Source organism: Grammomys surdaster, unplaced genomic scaffold, assembly GCF_004785775.1.
Source record: "Grammomys surdaster isolate TR1022 unplaced genomic scaffold, NIH_TR_1.0 225, whole genome shotgun sequence".
NCBI lineage: Eukaryota > Metazoa > Chordata > Mammalia > Rodentia > Muridae > Grammomys > Grammomys surdaster.
Genome location: NW_021604670.1, coordinates 1,286,489 through 1,307,871, shown reverse-complemented (window position 1 = coordinate 1,307,871; position 21,383 = coordinate 1,286,489). Strand labels below are relative to the sequence as shown.

Sequence of the window (21,383 nt, the reverse complement as noted above, 5' to 3'; positions counted from 1 at the left end):
AAAAAACCAAAATACCACATGTGAACTGTGGCTTCTACCAAGTACACACCACCTCTACACTACCATATACTCAAAACCACCAAGGTTGAACTATTAATAGTTAGAAACCATGTGTATACACATGAAATAAAATGTTAAAAGTGTACACGATGGTAAAATGGTAGGAATCTTGTATTCACAGTTCTTTAAAACTTGAGGCTAAGAATACTTCCCCCAAAAGAGTAATTGTTAAAAGTCCAAGTCCCTTGGAACAGAAAGAGAGAGATAAAATGGACTTCATCTCTTTAAAAAATGCTTTGTTATATGTGCATGCACACCCACCATCTACTTGTGCCATGGTGCTCATGTGGAGGTCAAAGGACAAGTAGTAGGAGTTGTCCTTCTATTACATGGGGACCAGAGATTCAATTCAGGACGTCAGGCTTGGTAGCAGGTACCTTTACCAGCAGAGCAGTCTCTCTGGCCTCAGCTTTGGCTTTAAAAACAGTTAGTAATGAGCTGAACAAGGACAACTACAACAGCCCTGCTAATGTAGACAGGGAAAGCCCTCAAGGCCTTAACTGAGAGCTATAGGCAACTAAGGAACGCAGGTAGTGGGAGAAAAGGTCTTCTCTAGGGACGGGCACACCAGTTGGTTAGCTGATAGCAAGTGGTCATTCCTGAAATATACATACAAGTAACATCATATAGATTGAGTAGGTTGTGTTTATGTATTTAGGAACACACACACATATACCGGCACACACACACACACATAGAGGCACACACAGGCACACCAGCAGTTAATGAAAAAGGAGGCCTGAATTTGAAGAAAGAAGGAAAAGTATTTGGAAGGGTTATCATTACAGTTGTCCACGTATTTTTATGTTTAATTGCAGGAACATCAAAAGAAAGTTTTATTTTTCCTTTCTTTGTGGAAATTGACAAATTCACAATGTCATAATCAAGGGTTCTAAAACAAATATTTTAACTAGAAATCTGTTTCCCTAAAAAAATTAGTAGCTTATCAGAAATATAAGTTGACACACTTGTATTGCTCTGTGTTCTCAGAATTTATTGAATATCAATAAAACTTGTTAGCTTTTGTTGCCAAGTACCACTAATTTCATTCATAGTCATGACCATTGTAATCATATATTCTTTTATTTCAATTCTATGTAGTAGGATTTTCTTAGTACCCCTGTACCACTTATATATGATCCTAATGAAAGGTTATATATCCCCTGTTAGTATAATGTAGTCATTAAGCTCATGGGTCTGGATTTCTGATGCGGTTTTGATATGGCCATGTACATCTGTATGCTCTGTTTAAGAAACTCATGTTCTACTTGATTACATCTGCCTGAGTCTTGTACTTTGTGTTAGACAGATGGTAAGTGTTCACTTGCACAGATAAAACAGGGAGTCATTCTGCCTCAGCATTTACTCTCAAAATGAAGCAAATTGCCATCCTATAAAATGGAGCCACTCAGCACATGACCCAGCCTGAAAAGTACTGTTTTATATGATGTGGAGTTACTGACGCAGGGTGCATCATGAAATCTATACAGCTCATTGTCTTGTGCTTACCAGCAATGTAGAATAAGAAAGAGCTTTTATTTATTTATTTGGATTTTTGAGACAGGGTTTCTCTGTATAGCCTGGGCTGTCCTGGAACTCACTCTGTAGACCAGAGTGGCCTCAAACTCAGGAATCCTCCTGCCTCTGCCTCCCAAGTGCTGGGATTAAAGGCGTGTGCCACCACTGCCCGGCCAAGAAAGAGCTTCTAAAGCAAATACAGTTCAACACTCTTTTACATGATGTTGCATAAGATAATAGCTGTTTTCAAGCTTGGTGCTCAAAGAGAACAAAGATACTTTCCTGAAGCTGACAGCATGTTTTTCTCAATGTTTACATTGAGAAGCTCATATAGTTTCATATGCTTTGAAAACATTGTCCAGCAATTTGTTTAATTCATTTCATAAATGTGAAAATTAATTACAGTCTTTGACACAAAAAATAATAATACATTGTTTGCGCTGAAATCCAAAACCTCAAAGGATAAGGTGCAGCTCTTCAAGCCTTCACCACCCAGTTTTCTTCTCTAGAGGCAACAATTACTACTGCTTTCCTGTATGCTTCCCAAAGATTATTTATTTATATGCAAGAACATGCTTGCTGTGAACACTTCTTTCCCTTTCCTTAACCATATATGGTGAATACAGTTCCATGTTGTTGGGGAAGAAAAGAACTTTTCATCTACTCAATCGTGTTTAGTATCTAGGGATTATACAAATTAACAGAACAAAACCAAAATTGGGCATAGAAATCTCAGCACTTGCAGGTTGAAGGTTGGAAGCTACATAGCAGGTACAAGACTGGCCCGGGCTACAAGAGGCTCTGTTCCCAAAACGAAATAACTAACAAAATATAGATTTAAAAATGTGGAGAAAAAGTCAGTTCTTATACAGATTGAGCTAATAAAAGAAACAATTGTTAAATCAAATGGTTAAAAGCATGTAGGCCCAACTTACTACAGAAAAATGGGAATGTGATGCTAAAGAAAATAGTGTCAATGACTAACACTCATTGATGCCTTATATACAAGTAAATACAAGTGAGAATCCAGGAGAGCAAATTAGAAGTGTGCTGATGTTCCCCGATTTATAGAGGTGTGCCTTTGTAGTTTCTGCAACATAACAATTCAAGGACTCTTGATGGTCTCATTTTCTCTATCGTTTCACTGTATTTGTTTTTGGTTTTGTTTTGTTTTGTTTTGTTTTCAGATAGGAAAGCTCTGTGATGCTCCTTCCGCTTTCCTGGTGAATCTCACATGTCTTCATCGTAATTTAATCTTGTTAAATGTAGGCTTCTAGTTTATCCTTACAACATCAATACTCAAAGGTATACTTAAAGCTCAAGGTCACTCTTTTTAAATGGTAAAATAATCTATACTATGTGAGGACTGTCTTGTTGGAGACACAAAGGTCTTTTGCCCTCATGGATCACTAGGTAAACCATAAATGTTAATTACATAGGGTTAGCTCTTGAAAGAAGGAAATACCTGTTTTCCACCTAGAAGGCTTGTTGAGTCTGGCATGGCCTGGGTGGGGACAGAATGACTTGATTCCTGCCCCGGGGACAGGGCCAGTGGGAATGGGTCTCCTTGAGTGTCGATGGCTGCCATGGGCAAAAAGCTTGTTTGTTCTTTATTTTATATTCTTCCTTTAAGGAATGTTCTTTCTGTTAACATTGATGACTGCATGATAATCAGAGTCTGGGAGGCTTGACTTGGCTAATGTTTTAGAAAATGGTAAATGCTGGGACCTTCAGGACAGCCCTTAAGGCTGTGGAAAAGAACTCTAAAAACATGAGTTTTAAAATGTATAATTTCTCAGCTATGCAAAAATATAAGGATGCAATATGAATTATGAGGAGCTTTACAAATCTAAAGGAACAGAGGTAGCTACACTATGAGCAGGCAGATTCCTGAGTTAAATAAAGGTCAGCCTGAGACACAAAGAAATTCCAGGCCTTGCATTGTAGAAATGGTAATTTCTGGAGGGGTTCTCACCCAGCTATCTTATTAAACAGATCTTTCAATTCTTTTGCAATGTTGAAAGAAAATATTTGCTTGCTGTCACCAGATGCCTATTCTTAGGATAATCAAAAGGAAGCCTGAAGTAAATTACTAGATTGATATGTAAAATAAAAGGCTGGACTGATAATCTGCATGAGAAAAGCTATCCAAAGAATTTTTTTTTTTTTTTTTTTAGAATATTTGGGGAACTGTCTCAAGCAGAACACACATACACACACTAACAAAGAGAGCTGTCTAGAGATCTCAAGAAAAAGCAAATCAGAGAGAGAGAGAGAGAGAGAGAGAGAGAGAGAGAGAAGGAGGGAGAGAGGGAGAAGAAAAAGAAAGGAAGGAAGGAAGGAAGGAAGGAAGGAAGGAAGGAAGGAAGGAAGGGGAGAAAGCAGGCTGGAAAGCTGTCTCCAGAGGAGCACAGGCCACCAGCTTTGACTCATGATTTGACTTCAACTCATTTGTTTCTCTGATCCCTGATGTCCCTTCTTTCAGGAACCTGGTCCTTAGCAAAGGCTGGGAGTGGACGTTGTTAATGACTTGGTGACCCCTGCTACCTATAGAGCCTGACCTCACTGAAATCCCCTGAATGTTTATCCCAGGAACTTTCTAGATTTTTATCTTTAGCTCTCAGTTAACAGAACTCATCCTTAGGGGAGATGTCACAAATACTTCATAGCCTGCAGACGTCTATGCTGTCTTGGTCAGAGATCACACCAGAGATCCTAGGCCTTTAACCTATAGAACCCATCTTCCTGGTCATATGTATTATGCAAAGGAGTTCCTATATAGTCACTCATTAAACTTTATAGTACAACTGGAATTGGAATGATTGTTGCCTGGAAACTTTTATTTCAAATTGTTCCGTGTTTAAATATGTTTATAATAAACTGCCTGGCATTAGACTCTCTAAAAGTTTGATCCATCTTGACTAAGTCAAGTTGAACCAAGATTTCTTCCTTCACAAGGATTATGTTCTTGCCAGCAGTAGAACTTGCAGGAACCCCTGCAGTGCTTTCATCTATTTTCCTATAACAAATACTGCTCAAATGAATAATGCTGTAAGATTTATTTTCTTTTTAATTGTGTGTGTGTGTGTGTGTGTGTGTGTGTGTGCGCGCGCGCGCGCGCGCGCGTGTGCGTGCATAAGTGCAGTGCCAGTGGAATCCAGAAGAGGGAGTCAGATCCCCTGGCGTAGAGTACCAGGAAGTTTTGAGTCTTTGGATAAGGATGCTGGGAACCTAACTCAGGATTTACAATATCTTTAATTTCAATATTTTGATTTTATAAGTCTTTAACATTATGCAAAGAGAATAACTTTTTGCATAAACACATTATATAAAATGGTAGAAATATGTTAAGGGCCCTCCTAGAAAATCTGTCTTAATTCAAGCCAAAATTCATTTGGAATTTTTTTTCTGAAATGCAAGTCACCAATTTAAACAATTTTTAAAACCAATCATTCTAATGCCATAAAAATCTAATAATATACCAATTTGATGCTCGCATACTAAGGAATAAGGATACAAAAATATTGAACCCTTGTTTTTTTGTAATTGAGACATGGTGTTTTCTCTTTGACTTAATTTTTTGAAGAAACATACCATATGTATGACAACCCAGTTTACATATTAAATAGCATTATATTGGAATGATCTAAAAACAGTTTTAAATAAAATAAAGTGGGAAAAAAATCTCAGGTTCTAAAATCCTGCCCCCAAAGCCAACCAAGCAAAAAAACTTTAAAATTAGTCACTATAAAATATAATCAGTGACTAGTCATGCCTAATAGAATTAAAAAGAAAGCCCAACTTTCAAAATCACTGCCTCAAGGAAATAATGTATGTTGGATTTTGTAGCTTGTCTTTGCTACTTTCTGTGTTCTTCTTTCTTTCACCTTTGTCCACCCTTTTTTCTTCTACATTTTCAACCCCCTGTCACTGGATAAGAGAGAAAAGGGGACAGAGAGCAAAGGAAAGAGATCCCCTAATAAAGTCAGGGGTCAGAAAGGGGCGACATTATTGTTAAGCTGCTTCCTGTTGATTAGGCGCAAGTTTGATCTTTGCTGTCAGGCTATGTAATTTTTTTCTTCTCATTGTTTCTTCTTTGCCCATGACTACTTAACATACAATGACCAACCAAGAACCCACCCTACCTCTCCAGGTCCTAGCATTGATATACTCTAGGAAAAGTCCCCAGAATCCCAAATGTTACAAACTTGCAGAAACATCTACAGCTGGCAGAATCATGCCGCTGCTAGAGCATGAGGCAAATCACAGTCTGCTGCTGTGGACAATCCGTAGCAGTCCACATCCCATAGCTTGGATTACAATGAAAACAGATTCTTATATTTCTGTATTTTAAAAAGAAACCACCGTGATTCCAGAATTCTCATTACAGGATTCTCTTGGAGTGTAAAAATGATTCTTGCTACTTCAGTACCCAGAAAATTTATGTTTTTATAAGACTAGAGAAATTGCCGGGCAGTGGTGGCGCACGCCTTTAATCCCAGCACTTGGGAGGCAGAGGCAGGAGGATTTCTGAGTTCGAGGCCAGCCTGATCTACAGAGTGAGTTCCAGGACAGGCAAGACTACATAGAGAAACCCTGTCTTGAAAAAAAAAGAAAGAGAGAGAGAGAGAGAGAGAGAGAGAGAGAGAGAGAGAGAGAGGAAAGAAAGGAAGAAAGAAAGAAAGAAAGAAAGAAAGGAAGAAAGAAAAAATGAAATAAAAAAGACTAGAGAAATTATATAGTAAAAACATTGCAAGTCATAGCATTTTACAATAGCCTGGACTCTGAACCACGGTGTTTCAGCTAGCACTGGTGTGCTATGACTGTATTGGGACAGCAGAGTGCACATGTGTTTAAGAACCAAAGCTTTAGTGAAATCATGAGACGCAACAAGGGTGAGTGTTGTCCGACAACTGATTCATTACCATTTGTTTATACTTTAATTCAGAAAGTTTTTACTATTGTAAATTTGAGGGGAACCCCCACATTCAATTAAAGCCCATGAGGATTCATGATCTACAGTTTGAGGAGATGAGGTCTTCAGACAGAAAAGAACTTGACACAGTGTACATTTAAAGTACTGATTTATTTGATGCAGCCTAAGTAAGTTTGTATAAAAAAAAATCTCGGACTGTGGAGGTTGCCCAGTGAGTGGGACAGTGCCTGGCATCCAGTACCACACAAAAGCAGTCAGAGACAAAATGAAAATGACCAGAGTCAAATAAAGTAAATCCCCTTCCCTCTGAAAGCTGAGAGGCTATTAAAGAGATGCCGGGTTCTGTATTATTTTCATCACATAAAAGATACAGGAACGCTGCTGACTACCCAAAGGATTTGATAGCAAATTACTTAGTCTATTTAAAATCGGGTCATGAACACCTGTCCTACCAATTTGAACTGTTACATCTGTCAGAATTCCTAGCTGGAAGGCACAGAAACTGTGTAAACTAAAAGCAGAAACGTTTATTAAGAAGCTGAGTATGGTGGTCCGAAATTCCAGTATTTCGGAGAGGCAGGAGGATCTATATAACCAGGCTGATCTACATAAGGAGTTCCCAGTATAGGCAGGGCTACATAAACAGATCTAAAATTAGAAAACACAACAAGGAAACAAGCCCCCCCCCCCAAAAAAAAAACAACTTTATTAAGGAATCAGGCAGAACAGACTCCAAGGTGGGTTTTTTTTAAATAAAGATTTCAGTTTGCTGTTGATAAACCTTCAATCTTAAAACCTCGATATAGTTACTAGGGCTGACATTCCTGAATAAATAGACCCCTTATGTGTTCCTTACGGTTCACATTTATTTTCTTGGTGTGAGCATAGGCATTGGAACTAGCAAGCAATGAACTCAGATTCCACTATTAAAGACGACTGGAGGAACCACTGCAGTCACTCTTGTTTCCTATAGAGGAGTTGGCCTGGGTAGGTTAAGAAATCCATCAAACGTTTAGTTAAGAAAACGAACAAAACCCCAAATTCCCACCATGAATAATTCCAATGAGATACGTATCACTCTGGGCTACTCAGTGATTTAGAAGCGAGCGCCCTTGTTTTAAGGGCATTCAAATCTCTTACAAGTTACTTAGGTTTAAAAAAAAAAAAGGAATTCAGGTGTTAAAGACTTTTTTGAAGAAAGTGTGCAGTGAGTTGAGAAAGGGATAAGAGAAAAAGAAGGGAGGTGTCCTCAACTCTCGCGAGACCCTCCCCTCCCACCTTTAAGTACCGGGATCTGAGGCGCAGCGCTGTCCAATCACGAGGGGGTGCTTTCCGCGCGGTGACCGCTGCTAGGATACGCGACGTCGCGCGGGACTCTGCGGCCTGGCGTCCAGGCTGTGCACTGGTGAGCGGTGAGATGCGGGGCTGACGCTCGAGTAGACTCCTCAAAAAGAAGTTCGTGTCGCGGGGTCCTAGCGGCGCCCCCTTCGCGCCAGGCAAGGTGAGAAATTTCAGCTTCCGCGCCCTCTCTCTTCGTGAGTTATGGTTCTGTGGCGACCCTGACTCTCTCCAAACAGAACAAACCCGAATTCGTGGGCTCTTGGCTGCTCTGTAACTTGGGGTTGGAGGCTCGGCCTGGAAAGTTACACACTATGCCTGGACCGAAAGGATGCTCCAACCCGGGGAAGGATAGGGACGCCCCAGAAAAGTCACTGCTCTGAAGGCGGGGGCCGTCAGACGGCTACAGGGGAAGGACATAGCAACTTTTCGCTTAATACAAGTCAGGGTGGTTGGCTTAGGGAGGATAATGGTAGTAATAACAAGGAAAACAAAACAACGAGATGTTTTCCATGTAAGAACTAAACTTCACAACTCTGCAAAATAAGGACTCCTGGCCACACTTTTGTTTTAGAGACGAGAAAATACTTCCCAAAGGCATTGTGTGCCAAGTTTATGTAGTGGTTACTGTCAAGGTAGATTTTGTATCCTTCCTTAATCCTTGTGGAATCAGAGATTGTGTGAGTACTGGCCTTCCTCCGCGATGATGTGAATATGGGTCGAAGAACCCAGAGGTAGGGATATATTTGTTATGAGGGCCCACCTCCCGTTTCTCTTAACACAAGTGGGTCTAACATAAATTAGGCATTTTTCACTACAGTAATGCAGTGGTAATTTTTTTTTTTAATCTCGTACATTTCCTAAGTTAACAGGAAAGCTAGAGTAACAGTGATTAATTGTGCTAGGATTACTGGATTTTTTTTTGTTGTTGTTTACTTCTTTTGAGTTTTCACCATAGGACCTTCCTTTGCCAAAATACTGTTGATGTCTCTGTATAGTTCAAAACCATAGGGGTACGGAGATACTTGGAATAGAAAAATTCTAAGGTTGATATTTTTTCCCCAACATGAAGAGATACTGATGTAGATGTCCAAATGGAAAATTTCAGTCAACAAGTGAACATTCAGAATTGGTGCCTAGTTTAAATGATAGAATTGTAGATGTTTTATTATGAACTCTTACTACAATTGGAACTAAAGTGTGTAAGATTGTAGAAGTTGATGCAAAGAAAAGCCAAGGTGCTGAGCTTGAGGTGTAGAACAGGTCAATGGATGTTTTGTTTGCAGTCATAGTAACTGTTTCCCTCCTTCTCTCTCCCTTCCTTCCATCACGGGCATGTACCACCATACCTGATTTATTTTTAAAATTAAAATTGTAAGTCAAGTTAGACATATATATCTTCCCCAAAATTTATCCTTTTTTTTGAAGACAACTCAATTTTTTTCTCTTAGTGGAGCTGGAGGATGGTTGAGGTAATATGTATTTTCTTTACTACCAAGCTACTTTCTGAGCCCAAATATAGGACATTTTTGTAATTGGGAATGCCTTTGTATGGGAGGATATTAAGAGATACACAAACTAGTTTCTGCTTGCCACTGATTCAGATGCTGAAGATTAAAGATATGAGTTAATTCTTGGTCTCAAGGGAAAGGAATACATAAACAGATGATGTTACATCCCTGTAATATTGACAGAGGGCATTAAATGCAGTGGTAGAAATCTAGGAGGTAGTAGGAACAGGCTGCTGGGTAGGAAGACTTTCTGCACAGGTTAGAGGTGTTTGCATGACGAATTAGTTTTTTGGTTAGGAAAAAATTGAACATGACAAGAGATTGAAAAAAGTAAATTTTAAAGATAGCTGCAGCAGTAGGGCTAATATCTCACGGGAGTTGTGAAACATAATGGGTCAAAGAAGGCCAAACAGAATAGAGTTTACTCTCAAATGAGAGGGATGGCTGTTGATACTGGAGCAGGATGTACTAGTTTGGTTTATGTGCTCTAAAGGTGATGGAATTTATGTCCTAATTTTCTCAGATTTCTAGGAAATCAAGTTATTTGATGAGAGTGATAGGAACACATGGGAACATGATTAAGGATTGTATACACCAAGAAGAATTAAGAGTGCCTTGCCTTTGCAGAGATGGAATATTAAAGAAGGAATATTGTAATAAATGTAGCTCATACTGAAGTGTGCATGTGGGGTCAGAGGACAAGTTTGTAGTCAGTTTTCTTCTTCCACCTTTACAAGGGTCCCAGGGATTGCATGACAAGTACTTCTTGTTGATTGAATAACCAAGCTTGCATGACAAGTGCTTCCAGCCAAATGAGCCATTTCACTGGCCCCAATCCCATAGTTCTAAATGGCCTATTAAAATAAAATTTGAGTAAAATTAAAGCTAATATTGACTTGAGGAGTATCTGAGAATGGCAGTGTACAAGAAGAAAAATTATCTTGAACTGGCTGTTTGAAAGAAGATTGTAATGAACTACTAGTATTTTGGTGTATGAGACCTCAAAGGAAAATTGAATTTTTTGTTTGTTTGTTTGTTTGTTTGTTTCCAAACAGTGGTTAAAGTGAACAATGGCCAGTAATCACAAATCTTCAGCCCCTCGCCCTATTTCTCGGGGTGGAATAGGACTAACAGGAAGGCCTCCTTCTGGAATAAGACCCCCATCTGGCAATGTTCGAGTGGCAACTGCAGTAAGTTGGGAATCTGCGGTAACAGATTTTACTTTATTGTTCCATTATTCTTTAAACAGTATTATTGTATGAAAATGGTTTGGCCGGGCGGTGGTGGCACACACCTTTAATCCCAGCACTTGGGAGGCAGAGGCAGGTAGATTTCTGAGTTCGAGGCCAGCCTGGTCTACAGAGTGAGTTCCAGGATAGCCAAAGCTACACAGAGAAACCCTGACTCGAAAAACCAAAAAAACAAAATGTTTTGGAAGGATGTAAAAATGCAATGTGGAAGAATAAGGCCATTATCAAGGAATTATACTGACTGAGAATCATATTTTAAAGGTGTAAGAATTTATTTTTTGTGGTGCTGGGATCAAACATAGGGACTTGTACATATTAGGCAAGTGTAAAGCTATTACAACTAAAATTGTGTGGTGTGTTTTAGGCTCTAAATCAAATGAGATAAAATAGACAAGAATCAGAATCAAGGAGGCAGAGGCAGGTAGATCTCTGTGAGTTCCAGTCTAGTCAGGTCTACAGAGCAAGTTCCAGGATAGCCACAGTTACACAGAGCAAGAATGAGAGGGAGAGGTGGGGAGGGGGGAGAAAGAGAGAGAGAGAGAGAGAAAAAGAGAGAGAGAAAGAGAGAGAGAGAGAGAGAGACACCGAGACACCGAGACACCTAATACAGACTGGGCTAGCCTTGAACTCAGAATCTCCTTAGAGCTAGGATTACAGACTGCTACCACACACATAAGTATTCAGAATCTTTTTTTTTTATTGGATGTTTTATTTACATTTCATATGTTGTCCCCTTACCCCATCCCTCACCCACCCAGGAACCCCCTATCCCCTCACCCCTCCTCCTGCTTCTCTGTGGATGTACCCTACCTACCCTCCCCACCTTCAAATTCCCACCCCCTGGGGCATCCAGCCTTCATGAGGCCAAGGATCTCTTCTCCCACCTATGCCCAGCAGGGCCCTCCACTCTTACGTATACAGCTGAAGCCATGGATCCCTCCCTAAGTGCTCCCAGGATGGTGGTTTAAACCCTGGGAGCTCTGGTTGGTTGGTATTGTTGCTCTCCTCATGGGGCCACAAACCCTTTCAGCTCCAATGGTCTTCACTCTAACTCCTCCATTGGGAACCCCATGATCAGGTCAATGGTTAGCTGTGAGCATCTGCCTCTGAATATGTCAGACTCTTGAAGACCTCTGACGAGATATCCATATCAGGCTCTTATCAGCATGCACTTCCTGACTTCCACATCAGCATCTACCTTTGGTGACTGCACATGGGATGGATACCCAGGTGGAATGGTCTCCCGATGGCCCCTCCTTCAGTTTCTGTCCCTCACTTTGTCTCTATATTTGCTCCCTTGAGTATTTTGCTGCTCCTTCTAAGAAGGACCGAATCACCCCCACTTGGTCTTCCTTCTTCATGAGCTTCATGTGGCCTGTGAGTTGAATCTTGGGCATTTCAAGGTTCTGGGATAATATCCAATAATCAGTGGGTGAATACCATGTGTGTTCTTTTGTGATTGGCTTACCTCACTCAGGATAATAATTTCTAGTTCCATCCATTTACCTAGGAAATTCTCGAATTCATTGTTTTTAATAGCTGAGTAATACTCCATTGTGTAAATGTACCACATTTTTTGAATCCATTCCTCAGTTGAAGGACATCTGGGTTCTTTCCAGCTCCTGGCTATTATAAATAAGGTTGCTATGAACATAGTGGAGCATATGTCCTTGTTATATGTTCGAGCATCTTCTGGGTATATGCCTAGGAGTGGAGTATTTAGAATCTTAAAATGAAAAAACAAACTTTACTAATATGTATGTTTGTTCTAGATTAATGTTATAAACTCATGTTCAAGTAAAATTTTGTGTGAGGTTTTTTTTTTTGTACTAGGGAAGAATAGAATTATAAATTGGGTTAGAAATAATTTAGAATGGTAAGAACAAAAAGAAGCAAAGATGTAATAGTAGCCAAATATAAATACATATTAATAAAAAATTTTGATTGTCACAGAAATTGAGAAAAAATAGTTAAAAAATGATAAGATAGTGGTATAAATCACTAAGTCAGTAGGAGAAGCACCACATTTGAAAAAGTATGAAGTTTATAAACTGATCATTCTAAGATAAATAATAACCTACAAAGATGATTACATTTTCATTATTATAATATTTAAAGATTTATTTTACATGTTGTTAGAATGAAATGGAGAGCAAAGACACTCTGGAAACTGAAGCAGGAAGACCATAAATTCAAAGACAGACTGAGCTACATAGGTTCTAGTCATTCTGGAAGAGTAGCAAGGTCCTATCAAGGCCAGGGTTGGACAATAGCAATGCTATGTCTCAGAAAAGAAAATAAAGAAAGAAAAACCCACCTTTTTCTCTGTTTATACATCTGGTTTTGAGTAACTGAGAAAGTATGTAGCTCTGGTATTCAAGTTCCAATAACAGGCTGATTATAGAAGAAGTATAATACTGAGTCCTGTGTTTAAAGAAGAACAGCATTTTCCCCCCCAAACTTTTATGATTTATCTAGACTTTAAGATAATGATATTATATCATAATCTAAGATGTAAATAATTTTCTAAAGTCTTTATATATTGTATCTTTTTCTTTTGTTCTAGTAATAATTGATATTGATGCATTTGGTGCTTGTTAATTACATACTTGCAAAAGTAATCTGAAAATTTATTGCCCAACTCCTATTTGCCATCTACTTTACTTGTGTGATGTCTGTGGTTTTGAAATGAGTGATGTTCGTTGTAAAACAATCAAACAGTAGCTGACTGGGGAGCTTCTTATTCCAGGCATGGTCAGCTGTTTGGTATGTATCTTATCAGACTTTTCTGTGCATTTACAGACACAAAACCACATATGCATATGTAGCTTGTGGTCTGATTCAAAATCAGGATAATATTATATTTTTTGACTTTTTTGCCCCTTCCAGTAGTATCTTTTGAATAGTCTTCCAAGTGAATACATGTACTCACACTTTATCCCATCTTAATTTCCTCTATACTGCATCTGGTAAGTGAGAAAGGAGAAAGCTCTCCCAATTCTGCCTGCTTAAACAAGAAGAAAGAATTGTTTAGAAACTTTCCAAAGCAAAGACTTATCTGTATCTCCTAAAGATCATTGTGGGTAGCCCTGAACTTTTTAATTTGAATTATAATTGTTCCTGTTTTTTTCAGCATAGTTTCTGGAATCTGTACCATTGTTGGCAACTTATCTAAATAGTATGCAAGTAATTCTCTGAGTCCCTTAAGAAGTGAGTAATTAGGTAGTAGGTAATTTGGTAGTGTTAAAGGCTTCCAACTAATAAATAAAAATGAAAAAAAAGATAAAAATTTAATAATTTAAAATTTCTACCCTATATTAAATCTGCTTTTGTACACTAGTCTTTGGCAGAGAGAAATTTAAAAAAAAAAGGATAAAGAAGATACAAGTCGCAGAGAGATTTTGGAACACTGTCATAATTTTTGTATACTTTATAATTTTATAATTTCCCATGACTTTATGTGCTGTATAGTTGACAAGAAGAGAGTTGTGTCTTTCCTCAGGCTATGAAATAGTACTTTTATTTCAAAATGAAAATTTTCTTTTTCCTAATCTTAAAGATGATATATACTCATTATAATAATGCTTTAAACACCAGATTCTATGAAGGAGAAAATTGACTGTGATATTATTATGTAGAAATAATAATACTTTATTTTTTTCCTTACATTTATTTTTCTGGGTGGAAGTGGAGGCACATGCCATGGTGCCCATGAGAAGGTCAGAAGAAAACCTGTGAGAGTCAGTTCTCTCCTAGTATCTAGGACCCAGAAATCAAATGTAGATCAAAAGGTATGGCAGGCAGTAAGTGCCCTTAATCTAACTGACCCCATGTTAATTTTTTTTTTTTTTCAAGGCAGGGTTTCTCTGTGTAGCCCTGGCTATCCTGGAACTCACTCTGTAGACCAGGCTGGCCTCGAACTCAGAAATCCGCCTGCCTCTGCCTCCCAGGTGCTGGGATTAAAGGCGTGCGCCACCACCACCTGCCTTAAAAAAAAATTTTTTTTTAAGGTAGCTTTTTGCCATGTAGTCTAAGCTGGCCTTGAACATGTCAATTTTGTAGAGTTTTAATTTTTATAAAACTTCTCTTTGTAATGTTATCCTAGTAGATATATAACGTTTATTTTTTTCCTAGTTTAATAAAAGTGAATTTTTTCTTTTTTTTTTTTTTTTTTAATATTTATTTATTTATTTTATTGATGAGTACACTGTAGCTGTCTTCAGACACACCAGAAGAGGGCATCCAATCTCATTACGGATGGTTGTGAGCCACCATGTGGTTGCTGGGATTTGAACTCAGGACCTCTGGAAGTGTAGTCAGTGCTCTTAACCGCTGAGCCATCTCTCCAGCCCCAAGTGAATTTTTTCTTGTCATTTAGATGCCACCAGCAACAGCAAGACCAGGTTCTCGTGGTGGTCCCCTGGGGACTGGTGGAGTTTTGTCATCTCAGATCAAAGTTGCTGATCGTCCTGTAACCCAACAAGGCTTGAGTGGGATGAAGACTGGCATGAAAGGTATTTATTTCATGAAGATAAATATATTTTGTATAAATATATTATAGCACATCTTAATAAATGAGAACTACTTAATAAATGTAACTTGTAGTTCTTACTTTTTGACTTATAAAATTGTTAGATAACAGAATGCATGTGGAATACATTGTGAATTAGAAAGTTACGTGATTATGTGTGTGTGTGTATATATATATATATATATATATATATATATATATATGACATACTTTGATCTTCTTCATGGAGTTTTGCTACAACTGGAAGAGATTTAAAGAAAAGTTGATTATTGAAATTTAGATTTTTGATACTATATAAAAATATTTTGAAATTTGTTTAATAGCATTCAACTTAGAATCACACTTACTGGGCCTGTGAAATGGCTCAACAGATAAAGGCTCCTGATGCCAGGACCAATGTGACAGAAGGAGAGAACCAGCTCCCATAGGCTGTGCGCTGACCTCCATACATGGGCCATGGCATGCACCCATATACATACAATTTAAAATTTTTACTGTAATAAAAATTGAAATGATACTATTAAAACTTTTGTTAGGAGTTAAGAAATATTACTGCTTTTTCTCCATTATATTAGGAAAGGAAATAAAGACTGACATGCTTCTCTCTAAGGCATAATAACTTATTTTTTTTTATTTATTTTTGAGATTGTCTAGAAAATAGTGGTCTTCATATTCTCTATGCAACTGAGGATAATCTTGAACTCCTGTCTTCCTACTTTAGCTCTTTCAAGTGTTGATGTTATCATACTTGGCTAAAATTAGTTTTGCAAATTCTTTCCTTTCTGTTATGGTACTGTAGATAGAACCTGGGACCTTGAGCATAGTAGGCAAATGACCTACTACTAAGTTATATACCTAAACCTATTATATTATGCTTATTTCAGGAATTTGGTCAGTGTCATGTTTAAGCCAAATAAAACAATGATTAAAATTTTTAGTTTTTGTTTTCTTGTGGCTAATGATTTATGAGGGCTAAAGATAATCCTGAGTTACAAAGTTAATTTCAATTAAAATAATAAATATAACAACAGTGATAAGACATTATAAGTTCTCTGGATGGCTTTAAGTAGTGTAAGGTAACATACACACATTATGTGAACTGCAGAACTTTATTAACGACTTGAGCATCCCCGAATTTCATGTCTGTTGCAGTCTGGTAACCAATTCCCTTTTTATACCAAGGGACAACTGAATTTTTTTAATTATTATTATTATATTATTATTGTTGGTGGTGGTGGTGGTGGTGTGTGTGTGTGTATGTGAAAGAGACAGAGACAGACACACACGGGATTGGGGAGACACGTGTCATAGTGCAGCTGTGAAAGTCAGATGACAGTTTTCTAGAGTTGATTCTTTCCTACTCTGAGTTCCCGAGATCAAACTCAGGTCGTCAGGCTTGTGTGGCAAGGACTTTTACCCACTGAGCCACTTGCTAACCTAACCACTTCCTAACCTTCCTAACCACTGCATGTTAGTCGTATGGCATTCCTTCTAGAAGACTTAATTTTTTTATAATACCGTATTGCTTACTAAGTACAAAAACCATTGATTATTTAGAAGCTTTTGCTTAGTTATCAATAATGTAAAAATGTAAGTCAATTATTATGTCTTTGACCTCTATATGTATGCTGTGGCACATGTATCCCCCACACACATCATACAATCTAATGATAATGAAGTAACATTTTTAAAAATGTCCTTTTGTATTGCTCTGTTCTAGGCTTCCATAGGTCTAGTTTCTATTTAGCTAGTCAGCCCTATAGTGACTAATTTCCTTTTAAAAATATTGTATTATTATTTTAAAATGATGTGTATATATGTGTGTATCTATATGTGGGAGGTCAAGTTTCTATGTAGCCTGTCCTGTAGTGACTAGTTTCTTTTTTAAAAGATTCAAAAGATTATTATTTTTTTTTTTTTAATTTTGTATGTGTGGGTTTGTGCACAGAAGTCCAGTGCCATGGAAGCCAGAAGAGGCTCCTAGATTACCTGGAGTTAGAGTTACTGGCAGTTGTGAGTTGCCCAGTTTGGGTGCTGATAATTGAACTTGGCTCCTCTGGAAAAGCAGAGGTACTCTTAACCACTGAGCCATTTCTCTAGACCAGAGTCTTGTTTCTTTTTCTTTTTTTTTTTTAAGTCTAATTTTTTTTTTAACTTACTCACTTTATATCCCGCTCACTGTCCCCTTCCTGGCCACCCCCTGAGTCCTTCCCCCATCCTCCCTTCCCCTTTTCCTCTGAGTGGGTGGGGCCTCCTTCCCTGGGTATGCCCCCCACCCTGGCACTTCAAATCTCTGTGAGGCTAGGCACATCCTCTCCCACTGAGGCCAGACAAGGCAGCCCAGCAATAGCTTTTGGGATAGCCCCACTCTAGTTGTTTCAGACTTACATGAAGACCAAGCTACATATCTACTACATATGTTGGGGGAGGATTAGGTCCAGCCCGTGTATGTATGGTTGGTGGTTCAGACTCTGAGAACCCCAAGAGTCTAGGTCAGTTGGAGAGTCTTGTTTGTTTACAGCATTGCTTTTAGTCCCATCTTTGTGGTCTAAGTTCAGCCACCTTTATGCCGTGATTCTAGGATACTAGTTTTCAGTTGTTCTCCATATTATGTACTGAGACATTCATGAGGGAGGTCTGAGAACAGTGGCATAGAATAGTGATTGTGCTTTGGATTTGTTGTTTGTTATATTGGTTATTAATATTCACATCAAAAACATTTTTTTAGGTCCCCAGAGGCAAATTTTAGACAAATCTTACTATCTTGGACTTCTTAGGTATGTAAACTATTTTTTTTTAATGCATGACCTTGGAGTTTTAGTTATGGTATTTATTACAATAATTTGTTACTTTTGAATTCTAAGAATAATTTTGTATTCTAACACAATTTCTAGTTAATAGACTGAACTGCATGAGAATACAGTTAGATTAAAGTTTGTTGGTATAGGGAGGTGCATGTATGTGTGTATTGTGGTATACATGTCTGGACTGATAATTCATACACTTATATGGATGGATTTGAGTGCAGGAGGACAACTTTCAGTGTCACTTTTCAAACACCATTCACTTTTGTTTTTGAGACAGGATCCCTTTGCTACCTTTGAGCTTACTAAGGAGACTAGGTAGGATGCTGGCTCTTGAACCTCAGTGATCCTCCTGCTCCTGCCTCCCAGGGTGGGATTACAAGCATGGGCCATCAAACCCAGCTGATTTACATGGGTTTTTGGGAATTGGACTCAGGCCCTTGTGCTTGCAAGGCAAGTACGATACCAACTAAGCTGACTTCCTAGCCCTTAGGCTAGTTTCATGTATGCAAGCTATACATTTTGTCTCAGTCTGTTTCTGCTGCCACAATAAAATACTCAAGACCGGCTAAGTTATAAATTACAAGAATGTATTTCTCATACATTATAGAAGTTGGGAAATCTTACAATTAAGGTGCTAGGAGGTTTGGTGTCTGTTTAGAGCCTGTTCCTTACAGCTGGCATATTTGTCTTACCTTTACATCATGAAAGAGAAAAACAAGGACAATATAGCTCTTTCCAGTCCTTTTTTTTTTTTTTTTTTTTATTATATATGAATATACTGTAGCTGTCTTCAGACACACCAGAAGAGGGCATCAGATCTCATTACAGATGGTTGTGAGCCACCATGTGGTTGCTGGGATTTGAACTCAGGACCTCTGGAAGTGCAGTCAGTGCTCTTAACCACTGAGCCATCTCTCCAGCCCTTTCCAGTCCTTTTTTAAGGCACTGACATCTATGAAATAGCCTTCATGGCCTAATTAGAAACTGAAAGACTCCATTTCTTTTCACATGTGTGTGTGCGTGTGTGCGTGTGTGCATGTGTGTAGAGTGGCTTGAGACTGGGCTTTTCTACATAGCCCTGGCTGTCTTGGTCACTTTGTAGACCAGGCTCGCCTCAGACTCACAGAGATCTGCCTGCCTCTGCATACTAAGTGCTGAGATTTAGGGTTTGTGCTACTATACCTGGTAAAAGACTTAATTTCTTAATACTGTTGAGTTGAGGATTAAATTTTGATGTTAATTTTAGAGGGAATGCAGACATTCAGATGATATGTTCATTTTTTTCAGGAAGTAATAATAATCTTTTATGCTTTTTTTAGGGTTATTCTAAGTATATTCATATAATTGAAATATCACTGATTGTAGTATTAAGAAAGATATATTTATAATACCTTAATTATTACAGAAGTTATGTATGTATTTGGTCATTTGTTACAAGCATGCCCTAATTTTAATTAATTTTTAAACCTTTTTTGGGTAATTATTTTGAGTCAGAATCTCACTGTATAGCTTCAACTGTCCTGGAACTTACTATGTAGATCAGGTTATCTCAACTCACAGAGATCTATCTGCCTCTGCCTTCTGAGTGTTGGAATTAAAGGTTTGTGCCACCATGTGTGGCTTTAGGCCTTTTAATAAGATCTCTAAATGAAGAACTTTAAAAGAAATATACTATTTAAATTTCATGTGTTTGAATGTTATACATGCATATATGAAATTATGGCATGTATATCCCCTTTGCCTGTGGAACTCAGAAGAGGGCATTGAGTCCCCTGGAACTGGCGTTACAGATAGTTATGAGCTGCCATGTGGGTGCTGGGAAATGAACCCTGTTCTTACCTACTAGCTACCCCTAATCCCTCTATAAAGAAAATAAATTAATTTATCTCCACCTAATATCTTTCCTTAGCTGTCCTGGTGATGTATCTCTATTTTCCTTTGGTTTTTGGTTTTGCTTCTATTTTTTGAGACAGTGTCTCATTCTGTAACACTAGCTGATTTGAAACTCACTTGATAGACTAGGCTGTTCTCAAACTTACATTGACCTTCCTGCCTCTGCCTCCCCTGCATGTTGAGATCAAAAGTGTGTACTATAGTGCCTGGCCTGTTTATCTTTCTTAATGAATGGAGACTCTATGCCAGTTATTTTTCTCATTTGCTCAATGGAATAAGATGAGATAGTTTCCATTCTTAGTCACATAAGTTCCTTGAAACTATTCTTTGTAAATGAATTTGATATTGTTATACATGTATGAAAAGTTTGTTAGGAATCTTTTCTGAGTTAGAAGCATTGCTGAAGTTTTTCTTTCTTTTCAATTAGGAGCAAAATAAGTGAACTTACAACTGAAATTAATAAGCTTCAAAAAGAAATAGAAATGTACAACCAAGAAAATTCAGTGTATTTGTCATATGAAAAGAGGTGAGTAATCTTACAGTTAAAACAACAGGATCTTTATTAGGAATGCATACCTCTGAATATCAATTCAGTATTCAATCAGTATTATGAACATAATTTATTGAATATGTATACACAGTCCATACAGTTCTTAATATTAATCTCTTTATGTATTTATAAATGCACTTGTTTTTGTTTATAGGGCAGAGACATTAGCTGTTGAAATTAAAGACTTTCAAGGACAACTAGCAGACTACAACATGGTATTGCCTTTTTTCTCTTAATTTTTTTTTTTTTTTTTTTTTTGCTTGATACCTAAAAATATTTTTTAGGAGGCTGGAAAGATGGCTCAGCAGTTAAGAGAACTGACTGCTCTTCCAGAGGTCCTGAGTTCAATTACCAGCAACCACATGGTGGCTCACAACCATCTGTAATAGGACCCAATATTGTCCTTCTGGTGTGTTTGAAGACAGTGACAGTGTACTCACATTTATAAAATAAATCTTAATTAAAAAAATACTAAATAATACATCATTCTATTTATTCTTGTAAAAAATTGGGACTTTAAGAATACAGAAATTAGGTGCCCTTGTCCCCGCCAAGACCAAGATGGCCGGGAGAATCTCCGCCTTCCTCAAGAATGCCTGGGCGAAAGAGCCGGTGCTAGTGGTATCCTTCGCTGTCTGGGGACTTGCTGTAACTATGCCCATGATTAGCCCCTACACCAAGTATGCTGGCATGATCAACAAGGCCACACCCTACAGCTACCCAGTGCCTGTGAGAGATGATGGGAACATGCCTGATGTGCCCAGCCACCCACAGGATCCTCAGGGTCCAAGCTTGGAATGGCTGAAGAACCTATGAATGCTTATGCTGATGGAAGAGGCCCCTCCCCTGTTGCTCTCCAATAAAGATGTAAAAACTAAAAAAAAAAAAAAAGAATACAGAAATTAAATTACCCATTTTATTTTATTTCTCCTTCATTTCTCTCCCCAGAAATAACTTGGCTTAACATATTAATAGGAATTCTTCCAATT

At 38.1% G+C, this 21,383-nt stretch overlaps 2 protein-coding genes across 3 annotated transcripts in view; both read left to right on the top strand.

Annotated features, from left to right (window-relative positions):
- Positions 1-21,383, top strand: part of Ift74 (intraflagellar transport 74) — an 85,616-nt gene that overhangs the window by 5,035 nt on the left and 59,198 nt on the right. Inside the window, exons 1-6 of one of the 2 annotated variants that reach the window (XM_028773302.1) lie at positions 7,865-8,015; positions 10,419-10,553; positions 14,992-15,127; positions 17,873-17,921; positions 20,272-20,370; positions 20,549-20,609. In XM_028773302.1, the coding sequence (XP_028629135.1) occupies positions 10,434-10,553; positions 14,992-15,127; positions 17,873-17,921; positions 20,272-20,370; positions 20,549-20,609 (465 nt within the window). In that variant the 5' untranslated portion in view covers positions 7,865-8,015; positions 10,419-10,433. Of the gene's footprint in view, positions 1-7,864; positions 8,016-10,418; positions 10,554-14,991; positions 15,128-17,872; positions 17,922-20,271; positions 20,371-20,548; positions 20,610-21,383 lie in introns of those variants that run through there. The other variant, XM_028773303.1, reaches the window with a different exon arrangement.
- Positions 20,956-21,281, top strand: LOC114625951 (NADH dehydrogenase [ubiquinone] 1 alpha subcomplex subunit 3). The gene has a single exon (XM_028773307.1). It carries the CDS (start codon positions 20,956-20,958, stop codon positions 21,208-21,210), a length of 255 nt encoding a protein of 84 aa, XP_028629140.1. The 3' UTR covers positions 21,211-21,281.